A 12,287-nucleotide genomic window follows, 5' to 3' on the forward strand; every position below is an offset into this window, starting at 1 on the left:
GTCCCACAGCACATTCCCAAGCTTCAAATGAACATACCTTAAGGACGATTTTATTATCTGAGGTTGGTGTCCTCCCCACCCACAGTGCAAATTTGCAAGGATCTCCTTCAACGTGTTCTGTGACACCCAACTCTGAGGTCTGGATAAAAAGGTAATTACATAATTAGATGACAGTAAAATGCCAGCAGGAGACAGAATAAAGGCCAAGAAAACGGATTTTGGTGACCTGTAGTCATGCCAGGTTATAACATAGTTTACATTGACAGTAATCCTCAGATCTTATTTTAGGTAAAATGAGAAAATTTTATTCTTAGGCTGCCATGATTGGTTGCATCCCTTTTACTTCATCTGTGCACCCCTACTGGACATCCTGATGAGGGTCAACCAGCAAATCCAGAGGAAGGAAATCAAAGTATTTAAAAATCCTGTTACCTGGAAAATCAAGAGTGGAGTATTTTCAGCTCATAAACAACAAAATGAATCTGTCCTAGTTGCAAAGGAGCTGCCATCATGCATTTTTAGCATGAGCGAAGTAGCTTCGCAGAAGGCAAATGTCTTCATGGTTCAGTTATTTTCCAACTTGTTCATCAAGAGCATTAACTTTGATCTCACCAAAAATTTTAAGGGCTAAGAGACAAAATTTCTCTCTGTCCCTGCCCCACGGTCAAGTGTACCCCTAGCATGTCCTCCCCTCTCCAGCAAAGGAAGTGATTCATAATTGTGGCCTCTGAGGGAAACTTAACTTTTAAAAGATAAATTAAATGAAGATGTATCAGCTTCTAAAACAGACTAGCTTGGTCTCTGAGGATAGATTAAAGCCAGCTAGTGAAATGACTAGCCAGCAATGCTGCATTTTTTCTTTCCAGTTACAATATGATCTAAAATGATGTAAGGTAGGCTGTGAGCCAAAAGACAATCTCAAACAGGATATAAGCCAAAGAAAATAGCATGAAAATTGTTAGTTTGAACTTGCCAATTCCAGATTACTATTAAGATGATTTCTACAATGGTAGTATTCTATTACTTTGGGAACTTGATTAATATGTGGATACCCAAAAATACATAATGTAGATGTCCAAATTCTAAATATCTACCAATATTTATAAGTGATCCATCATACCTTGTGTAAAGAAGAAACCAAGTTAGATTACATTTTCTGTTCTTTCTCTGATGGTGATTTTTAATTAGTTTTGCCCAATCCTCCTCCTGCCTGACCCTGCCAAGCAGCTCTGTGTTGACAAGCCCTGAGATATTCCCACTAAGGGAACACAGAAATACAGCAGACCCAGAGGACAACACATGCTTGAGACTTCCCTGAGAGTCAACATGGGGTTTTATAAAGAGACTCTATGGACTTGCTACTTGTGGGGGAAAAAGGTATCAGGTATGTTCTTTTGCCAGAAAGTACACTCACAAGTTAAAAAAGAATTCGAATGCAATACAGTATCCACACAGCACTCAAGGATAGTGAGTGCTTTTTCTACAGATGGGATTGTGGATCTTTAAAATCTGCTTATATATATTTTCTCTAATAACCATGTTTTGTTATTGTAAAGAACCATAAATTTAGTTATTTTTCACACATTCATCTTTATTGAAAAAATATCAGACCTCATCATTAAGAACCCATAGCAAGCCACCCAGGAAGGCTGCTTAATGTATATTCCAATGTTGGTGAAAGAAAAATTAATTAGAATGTTATGAGAACTGGATCATAGTCTCATATGATCAAGTTATTTGTAAAGTTAGTTAGGACACACAAGAGATAAATTTAAATTCACTTAAAAAGTGTTTTTTCAACCTCAGAGTCAATGGAATTTAGAAGAAGCAGGTTTCCTATCTAGGGAAGCTAAAACCTATGAGCTCCCTCTAGTGGACTCAAGACCATCAGAGAATTTCTCTGTGGAAGATGAAAACCTCACAGTTCCAGAGCTCCACATTTCAGGACAGTCTGGGAGGTTAACATGGAAGCAACAGTAATTTTTTTCTACCTGCAAGAAGATGGCAAAGTGTGTTACCTTTACATTTACAATTCTGAACGTCTATACTTACAAACAATTTGCTTTTATAAAGGTACTTGCTTCTGCCACTGGAATCTTTCACTTCTTTACTAAATACTAAGGACATTTCAAAAAGGAAGAGATGCCGTTCTCGACCCTTTCGAATTAAGGTTTTTGGGTCCCACACTTGGAAGGATTCTTGTAGAATGAGTTCTCCCTGAGACTCAATATTTTCATCAAACCCTACAACATAAAAACAAGGAGGTATAATTATTTGAAGGAAAATTTAAAAAGATGCACAGGACAGCACTGTGATGATGTAAACATTTGTTTGATGCCCATCCATTGAATCTCAGATTAGAGGTTCCTGTTTGGGTCCCCACTCTCGACTCCCAGCACCGACCCCATCTGACAAAGGATAATTCTTCCTACAACATGACTGCATATATTTTCCCTTGTTCAAAAAAAAAAGGGGGGGGGCAGCGATTCCTCATGTCTTTACTCTTTAAATTCTATCTCCCTAGGGGTAACATTCACACCATTTGAGATTGATTGAACTCTATTTCTCCTTGGCCTTCCATTACACAGACCTCCTCTCCTGTCCAGAATGGTCCACAGACCGTCCCCCCAGGCCACTGCCTACTCTTAGCCCGCACCCTAGCCTTCCGCCTCTTTGGCCTAACGCCATTCCTGGACATTCCACCTCAATCCCAGCCCTTCCTCAAGGCTCTGGTCTGGCCTTCCTCAGTGAGTTCTCCCATCCTTGCAAAATTCTTCACGTGAATCAGTCACACTGTGGCCATGGGGTGGCTTTTGGTCTGCTCCTCTCTTCATGGAAGTGGCCCATGGTATGGACTTGTAGCTACCAGGACTTCACAGAGCAGTCTGATGCCTGGGACGGGGGCTGCTAGCTCTCTCTCAACTACCCTCTCCCCTTCTTCTGTAGACAGAAACCCCTCTATAGTCAGGACAGCCGTGCACCCAAGCTCAGGCACATAGGGAGGCCTCGTACAACTTCCAGTTTCTGCCCTTATAGCAACTGTTCTTCCCCCTCAGTTTCCCTACTTTCTTCCTGCGAGATGTAATGTCAACATGGTCTTGACACACCCTCAACCTAGTCACAACCAGACAACATTGGAGCTGTGGAGGGAAACTAGACAGAACAGAGCCTGAGTCCCTGAGGATGCCCCGAGGGGCGGCCACCCCAGCTCAGGGGTTCCTTCAGAGTAAGAGACCCTCTGATTTTTGGGGTCTCTACTACAAACAGCAGCACCTCTGTCCCAACTAGATAAACAGGGGCTAGAAAAAGCATTTGGGGCAGGATTATTTCTTGTAAATAACTGTGTACCCTCATTCTAACAGTTAAGTTCTGTAACACAGAAATAACCTTTGTAAACACAAGCTACACAGAAATTTCACTTGCAACCATAATTTTTATTTCTCTGACTCTCTCTTCTCCATATTACATGCTGCTGTGTTACACACTGCCGTGTTCAACACTCTTGCAAGTGATACAATGGATATAGACGTGGGGAAACAATAAGCATTTTAAAGGATTCTATAATTACAGGGGACTGATAGTGCCTGCCTGCCTGCCTTTCTTCCATCTAACTCGGACACCACATTGCCTGAAGCAAGTGACACAGGTGCTACTGGGGTTCTGAGGGTGGACAGCCATTCTCCAGTTAGTGGACAAGGACATGCTCTTAATGAGGTTGAAGTATGTGATTCTTAGGGGAAGCAATGAAAACAGTTCTTTTAAAAAAGAAGATACTTGGACTGCCTGAATGGCACAGCTGGTTAAGCATCCAACTCTTAATTTCAACTCAAGTTGTGATCTCAGGGTGGTAAGATCCAGTCCTGCACTGGGCTCCACACTCAGCAGGGAATCTGCTTGAGGACTCTCTCTCTCTCTCTCTCTCTCCCTCCCTCCCTCCCTCCCTCCCTCTCTCCCTCTCTCCCTCCACCACACCTGTGTGCACTCACACTTCTGAGTGCACTCACACATATTTCTAAAATAAATAAATCTGCAAAAAATAAGAAAGAAGGTCTTCACATCTAAACACTTAATTCCTAACAAAACACAGAGGAATGAGGCCAAGTGTTTCGGGGCACAGGAAATCCACTCATAAACAGTGTGGGTAGAAAGGGTACAGATGCTTGTTAGGGACCTGCAGAGCCCATTACCTTCCAGCATGCTGAGGTGCATGGCATCATTGGCTCGTTTTGGCACACTGAGCATCACCTCCAGGCCATCTTTTATCTCCCCCTTTCCTTCCTCACAGCAAGTAAGTAGCTCCTGCAAGAGACCAACACCATGAACTAGCCAAAGACCAAAAGCTCTGCCAGCAAGAACTTTGCAGAAGAGAAGTCTATGAAGAATCCATGGTTTTCAAGATAACAACAGACTGCAGTCATCTGGGCACATATTCTCACAGAAAAGGAATTACTGTCTCTTTATGCAATAGATGGAAGGGTCTGTCCTGCTTAAATCAGGATGCTTCCTCAGATCAGAGCAAGCCAGATGCAGTCACAGTTTAAGATGAAATCAGTATACACATTAACTGCCAAGCCTCAAAAATGACAAATAAAAATACTTCATTAGCACAGCAAAACATAGTTAGCCATTGGTTTTATCTGAAGGTCCCAGCAGAGTCAGCGAGTACTGCTACGGTTCCTGAGCAGCCCAGTGTGATTTCAAACTCTTTGGGGCAGTTAATGCCATGCCCCCTCTAACCTGGAACACCCAGGTCACGAGCAGGAGCAGCACCACTGAACCAGGACCTATAGTTAAATGCTGGGCCTCTTGTGTGCAGGATGTTTGGCAAGGCACTAATGATCTTAAGCACACCTCCCTCAGTGTGATTACATTTCAGATCTACTTGGAGGAACATCTGCTATTAAATTAAAGGTAACAGAGACAATAAATGCACTTTCTGGCAGGGTCAGAGATATTTTATCACCTGCGTATGAATGGTTATAGTCAGTGAGTAACAGTAACCACAGCTTTCTGTGTCCTTATGGTCCACAAGAGGGCCAGGGCACCGCAGTCAGCTCTGATCTCATACTGGACACTGGTACAGCAACTTGGCACCAAACAAGCACCTTCACTTATGTCCAGATGGTTTTTACCTATTATTCTAAGCAGCTTGGCAAAACGTGCTTAAAAATGGCTCTGTACAGAAATTAACTTCACTGGCAGAATCCTTCCTCATTGGGGATCTCAACAAAGCTTATTACTATTCTGTTGAAGAACCGCTGGGCAGAAAAATGCGAGGTTTATAAATAAAGCCTGGCTTTAACAACAATTGACTAGATGTGAGGTCACTGACAAAGAGAGCTTTTGTGGAAACACATGCTAAAAACAAAATTCTTAAATCTTGAGGACACCAAGAGGTACACTGGCTTTGCAGAAGTAAAAAGCAAAGGGCTAACGTGAAAATAAACAACTTAACCTCCTGACTTCTATTTCGTGTCTGTGGCAACCTCATACTCCTATAGTGAGGGTCATCTAAGAACTTAATTGAATTTTGATACGAAAATGCAGGAGAGCTTTCCCAACAGAATTGTCCCATGATGGTATCACTTTCACAAAAGAATATCACCATGTTTCTAGAGTTTTCTCAGTAAAAAAAAGATAAAGAAGAGTCTCAGGATTTCGTAACTCCACCTCTGAACTTCTTTTCTATCCGGAAAAATTACATCCTCATCTCCTACTGCTGTGCTTAGGCAGCACTGGAGACAGTCAGATTCAAAAAATACTATTTCCAGGAGGTGTGGGCAGTTGGTACATTCTGATGCTTAATAACATTCTTCAGCCAAGGAAACAGTGGGGCAAACATCATTAGGTGGAGGCTGTAGATTAGGATTCTTTTAGTCAAGAAAATGTACATCAAAAAAAAAAAAGAAAGAAAGAAAATGTACATCAATTATTACGATGCATTCTGTGACAACCATCACAATGTCTAACTTTTCTTTGAATTTCTATACCACTGTTAAGTCCCTAGATTATTACAAAATGTGTTTTCTGAGGTATAATTGACATACCATTATGTTACTTTCAAGGATTCATTATTTGTATATATTGCAAAATGATCACAGTAAGTCTAGTTAACATCTGCCACCAAACATAGTTACAAGATGATTTTAATTGTAATCTTTCATTACCAAGAAAGAGTAGAGGTCAGTTTGACTCAAAATCTTGGCATGTGCATGAACAACATGTTCCATAAATATGTGTGTCACACGTGACCAGATATAACAGGAAGTTGCCTGAGGGTGAATTACCTGAGCACCAGCCCCACTTAGGTTTAGAGCTGAGTCCAGGTAACAGAAACCCAGAGATGACTGTGGACACAGCCCACACCCTCATGGGCTCACTTCCAGACCTGCAGACCAGCACTGTTAGGAGGTGGACTTATATGCATGCAAAGCATATAGACAGTGCCTGTCCCATAGTCAGCAAGCCATCCTGGCACACAGGTACTAAGTGACCCAGATTTGACAATCTCTCTTTCCTTTCTCAGTTTATGTTATGTTAGGGACCAGGGTCAGTCAGCAAAGTTCAGGTGCATAATCAAGGAATACTCCCTTGTTTACCTGCTGTGCTGAGAAACTGCTGTGCTGAGGGTAACAAACACCAATGAATTAAAAAAAAATTAATTGTCTAGATATTAAAACTTCAGGGTAATTTACATAAACAGAAGTGTCAAAACCGTAATGCACAGTTCATAAAATTTTGCAGGCACAAGATGCTTCATACATACTTTTAAAAGAAGTTGATACTTCGTTATTCGCTGAACTGGCTTAATAAGGTAGGAAGAGATGGAATTGGCTAATCCATGCCGTTGTTGTATTTCCTGAATTAAGAAAAATATATATATATACTGATGAACATTAAAAATTAGATAGCATGTACTAAAAATGTACATTTTTTACCTCTAAAAGGAATATACACATATCACTATTGTCCTAGAAATAAAAGTAGAAATCACTACTTATTCTTTTAATATGCTAAACATAAAAATGAGTTACCAGTTTGAACCAGAAGGTAGCAGTGCTTTAATGTGTAGACGGCAAACAGGCAAAGCCAACGGCTCCCAGCTCCTGGGCCTGCCCTGGTCTGGCAAACCCCCAGTGCCAGCCCTGGTCCCACTCAGACACAGGACCCTGAGCCACAGACTGGACACATCGTCTCTCCCCCAGTGCGGCCAGCTCCTGAAGCTTCGGCCATGGGCGCCCCCTCCCCCGGTCTGACTCCCCCTAACAGGGCCCCTCCCTCACAAACACACCCACGAACTGTGCAGGCAGTCCACCTACCCTCACAATTCAACCACTTTCTAGCCCAGACTTGCCACACCAACCAGCTGTGCTTGCGCTATCTTGGCTCTTACCACTCTTCTCAAAAAAAATAAATAAATAAAAAGGGGGGGTTATCTTCTAATATTCTATGCTTCAAATGAAATTTAAAAACCATCACATGTTTATATTCTCAATCTGTATGCCATTCTGATTAAGCTCATCAGGAGCCCCGCACTGCACCGTGATTCACGGGGCAGCTCTCTCTACAGCGTGACGGCTGCAGAAATCACCAAATGCCTCATCACCTACACACCAAGCAGATTAGATTGAAACTCAACAATTCGAGGAGGGCAAGACGGCGGAAGAGTAGGGTCCCCAAATCACCGGTCCCCACCAAATTACCAAGATAACCTTCAAATCATCCTGACAATCTACGAATTCGGCCTGAGATTTAAAGAGAGAACAGCTGAAACCCTACAGTGAGAAGAGTTCGCACTTCTGTCAAGGTAGGAAGACGGGGAAAAAAGAAATAAATAAACAAAAGGCCTCCAAGGGGGGGGGGCGTGAGGAGCCAGGCTGAGGCCGGGGCGAGTGTCCCCAGGACAGGAGAGCCCCGTCCCGGAGAAGCAGGAGCTGCACCAACCTTCCCAGGCAGAAAGGCCTCGCAGGGAGTTGGAGCAGGACCCAGGAGGGCAGGGATGCCCTCGGGCTCCCTGGGACACTAACAGACACCTGCGCCCCCGGGGAGTGCGCCAAGCTCCCTAAGGGCTGCAGTGCGCATGGCGGGACCCGGAGCAGCTCGGAGGGGCTCGGGCGGCGGCTCCGCGGGGCGGCGCCGAGCTCCAATCCAACAGCGCAGGCCCCTGAGCACTGGGTGCCGGGACACAGCCCAGGATCCGGCCTCCCCCCGGGACAGGCATAGGCTGGGAGGGCCCAGGACAGCAAGGACGCTCCTGGCCCAGCTGAGATCAGCGTCCCCGCCCCTGAGCCTCCAGGCCCTGCAGACGGAGAGCTCCTAGTTACTGCGGGAGCTGACTCCAGGGCTGCAGAGCTGGCCCCGCCACTGGGGCTGTTCCTCCTGGGGCCTCACGGGGCAAACAGCCCCCACTGAGCCCTGCACCAGGCAGGGGGCAGAGCAGCTCCCCCAAGTGCTAACACCTGAGAATCAGCACAACAGGCCCCTCCCCCAGAAGACCAGCTAGACGGACAAGTTCCAGGGGAAGTCAAGGGACTTAAAGTTTACAGAAACAGAAGATACTCCCCCGTGTTTTTTGTTTTTGTTTTGTTTTGTTTTGTTTTTCTTTTTGATTTCTGATTGCTTCCCCACCCCTTTTTTTCACCTTTCTTTTTCTTTCTCTTTTTCTTCTCTTTTTTCCTTTTTTCTTTTTCTCTTTTCTTTCCTTCTTTCTCTCTTTCTCCTTTTCTCAATACAACTTGTTTTTGGCCACTCTGCACTGAGCAAAATGACTAGAAGGAAAACCTCACCTCAAAAGAAAGAATCAGAAACAGTCCTCTCTCCCACAGAGTTACAAAATCTGGATTACAATTCAAAGTCAGAAAGCCAATTCAGAAGCACTATTATACAGCTAATAGTGGCTCTAGAAAAAAAGCATAAAGGACTCAAGAGACTTCATAACTGCAGAATTTAGATCTATTCAGGCAGAAATTAAAAATCAATTGAATGAGATGCAATCCAAACTATAAGTCCTAACGACGAGGGTTAACGAGGTGGAAGAACGAGTGACTGACATAGAAGACAAGTTGATGGCAAAGAGGGAAACTGAGGAAAAAAGAGACAGACAATTAAAAGACCATGAAGCCAGATTAAGGGAAATAAACGACAGCCTGAGGAAGAAAAACATACATTTAATTGGGGTTCCCGAGGGCGCCGAAAGGGACAGAGGGCCAGAATATGTATTTGAACAAATCATAGCTGAAAACTTTCCTAATCTGGGAAGGGAAACAGGCATTCAGATCCAGGAAATAGAGAGATCCCCCCCTAAAATCAATAAAAACCGTTCAACACCTCGACATTTAATAGTGAAGCTTGCAAATTCCAAAGATAAAGAGAAGATCCTTAAAGCAGCAAGAGACAAGAAGTCCCTGACTTTTATGGGGAGGAGTATTAGGGTAACAGCAGACCTCTCCACAGAGACCTGGCAGGCCAGAAAGGGCTGGCAGGATATATTCAGGGTCCTAAATGAGAAGAACATGCAACCAAGAATACTTTATCCAGCAAGGCTCTCATTCAAAATGGAAGGAGAGATAAAGAGCTTCCAAGACAGGCAGGAACTGAAAGAATATGTGACCTCCAAACCAGCTCTGCAAGAAATTTTAAGGGGGACTCTTAAAATTCCCCTTTAAGAAGAAGTTCAGTGGAACAATCCACAAAAACAAGGACTGAATAGATATCATGGTGACACTAAACTCGTATCTGTCAATAGTAACTCTGAAAGTGAACGGGCTTAATGACCCCATCAAAAGGCGCAGGGTTTCAGACTGGATAAAAAAGCAGGACCCATCTATTTGCTGTCCACAAGAGACTCATTTTAGACAGAAGGACACCTACAGCCTGAAAATAAAAGGTTGGAGAACCATTTACCATTCAAATGGTCCTCAAAAGAAAGCAGGGGTAGCCATCCTTATATCAGATAAACTAAAATTTACCCCGAAGACTGGAGTGAGAGATGAAGAGGGACACTATATCATACTTAAAGGATCTATCCAACAAGAGGACTTAACAATCCTCAACATATATGCCCCGAATGTGGGAGCTGCCAAATATTTAAACCAATTAATAACCAAAGTGAAGAAATACTTCGATAATAATACACTTATACTTGGTGACTTCAATCTAGCTCTTTCTACCCTCGATAGGTCTTCTAAGCACAACATCTCCAAAGAAACGAGAGCTTTACATGATACACTGGACCAGATGGATTTCACAGATATCTACAGAACTTTACAATCAAACTCAACTGAATACACATTCTTCTCAAGTGCACATGGAACTTTCTCCAGAATAGACCACATACTGGATCACAAATCGGGTCTGAACCGATACCAAAAGACTGGGATCGTCCCCTGCATATTCTCAGACCATAATGCCTTGAAATTAGAACTAAATCACAACAAGAAGTTTGGAAGGACTTCAAACACGTGGAGGTGAAGGACCATCCTGCTAAAAGATGAAAGGGTCAACCAGGAAATTAAGGAAGACTTAAAAAGATTCATGGAAACTAATGAGAATGAAAATACAACCATTAAAAATCTTTGGGATGCAGCAAAAGCAGTCCTGAGGGGGAAATATATCACAATACAAGCATCCATTCAAAAACTGGAAAGAACTCAAATACAAAAGCTAACCTTACACATAAAGGAGCTAGAGAAAAAACAGCAGATGGACCCTACACCCAGCAGAAGAAGAGAGTTAATTAAAATTAGAGCAGAACTCAACGAAATCGAGACCAGAAGAACTGTGGAACAGATCAACAGAACCAGGAGTTGGTTCTTTGAAAGAATTAATAAGATAGATAAACCATTAGCCAACCTGATTAAAAAGAAGAGAGAGAAGACTCAAATTAATAAAATCATGAATGAGAAAGGAGAGATCACTACCAACACCAAGGAAATACAAACGATTTTAAAAACATATTATGAATAGCTCTACGCCAATAAATTAGGCAATCTAGAAGAAATGGACGCATTCCTGGAAAGCCAGAAACTACCAAAACTGGAACAGGAAGAAACAGAAAACCTGAACAGGCCAATAACCAGGGAGGAAATCGAAGCAGTCATCAAAAACCTCCCAAGACACAAGAGTCCAGGGCCAGATGGCTTCCCAGGGGAATTCTATCAAACGTTTAAAGAAGAAACCATACCTATTCTACTAAAGCTGTTTGGAAAGACAGAAAGAGATGGAGTACTTCCAAATTCGTTCTATGAGGCCAGCATCACCTTAATTCCAAAACCAGACAAAGACCCCACCAAAAAAGGAGAATTACAGACCAATATCCCTGATGAACATGGATGCAAAAATTCTCAACAAGATACTAGCCAATCGGATCCAACAGTACATTAAGAAAATTATTCACCATGACCAAGTAGGATTTATCCCCGGGACACAAGGCTGGTTCAACACTCGTAAAACAATCAATGTGATTCATCATATCAGCAAGAGAAAAACCAAGAACCATATGATCCTCTCATTAGATGCAGAGAAAGCATTTGACAAAATACAGCATCCATTCCTGATCAAAACTCTTCAGAGTGTAGGGATAGAGGGAACTTTCCTCGACATCTTAAAAGCCATCTACGAAAAGCCCACAGCAAGTATCACTCTCAAAGGGGAAGCACTGGGAGCCTTTCCCCTAAGATCAGGAACAAGACAGGGATGTCCACTCTCACCACTGCTATTCAACATAGTACTGGAGGTCCTAGCCTCAGCAATCAGACAACAAAAAGACATTAAAGGCATTCAAATTGGCAAAGAAGAAGTCAAACTCCCCCTCTTCGCCGATGACATGATACTCTACATAGAAAACCCAAAAGACTCCACCCCAGGATTGCTAGAACTCGTACAGCAATTTGGCAGCGTGGCAGGATACAAAATCAATGCCCAGAAATCAATGGCATTTCTATACACTGAGACTGAAGAAAGAGAAATTAAGGAATCAATCCCATTTACAATTGCACCCAAAAGCATAAGATACCTAGGAATAAGCCTAACCAAAGAGGTAAAGGATCTATACCCTAAAAACTATAGAACACTTCTGAAAGAAACTGAGGAAGACACAAAGAGATGAAAAAATATTCCATGCTCATGGATTGGTAGAATTAATATTGTGAAAATGTCAATGTTACCCAGGGCAATTTACACGTTTAATGCAATCCCTATCAAAATACCATGGACTTTCTTCAGAGAGTTAGAACAAATTATTTTAGGATTTGTGTGGAATCAGAAAAGACCCCAAATAGCCAGGGGAA

The 12,287-nt window shown here is 42.7% G+C and overlaps 1 protein-coding gene across 4 annotated transcripts in view; it reads right to left on the bottom strand.

Annotated features, from left to right (window-relative positions):
• The window catches only part of TRIO (trio Rho guanine nucleotide exchange factor), a 360,632-nt gene that overhangs the window by 101,550 nt on the left and 246,795 nt on the right, over positions 1-12,287 (bottom strand). For all 4 annotated transcript variants that reach the window (XM_055308019.1, XM_055308020.1, XM_055308021.1 and 1 more), the window contains 4 exons: positions 6,767-6,859; positions 4,188-4,299; positions 2,053-2,243; positions 38-139 (listed from right to left, as the gene is read on the bottom strand). In XM_055308019.1, coding sequence (XP_055163994.1) covers positions 38-139; positions 2,053-2,243; positions 4,188-4,299; positions 6,767-6,859 — 498 coding nt within the window. The remainder of the gene's footprint in view (positions 1-37; positions 140-2,052; positions 2,244-4,187; positions 4,300-6,766; positions 6,860-12,287) is intronic.

The sequence above is a fragment of the Nyctereutes procyonoides genome, unplaced genomic scaffold, assembly GCF_905146905.1.
Source record: "Nyctereutes procyonoides isolate TBG_1078 unplaced genomic scaffold, NYPRO_anot_genome, whole genome shotgun sequence".
Taxonomy (NCBI): domain Eukaryota; kingdom Metazoa; phylum Chordata; class Mammalia; order Carnivora; family Canidae; genus Nyctereutes; species Nyctereutes procyonoides.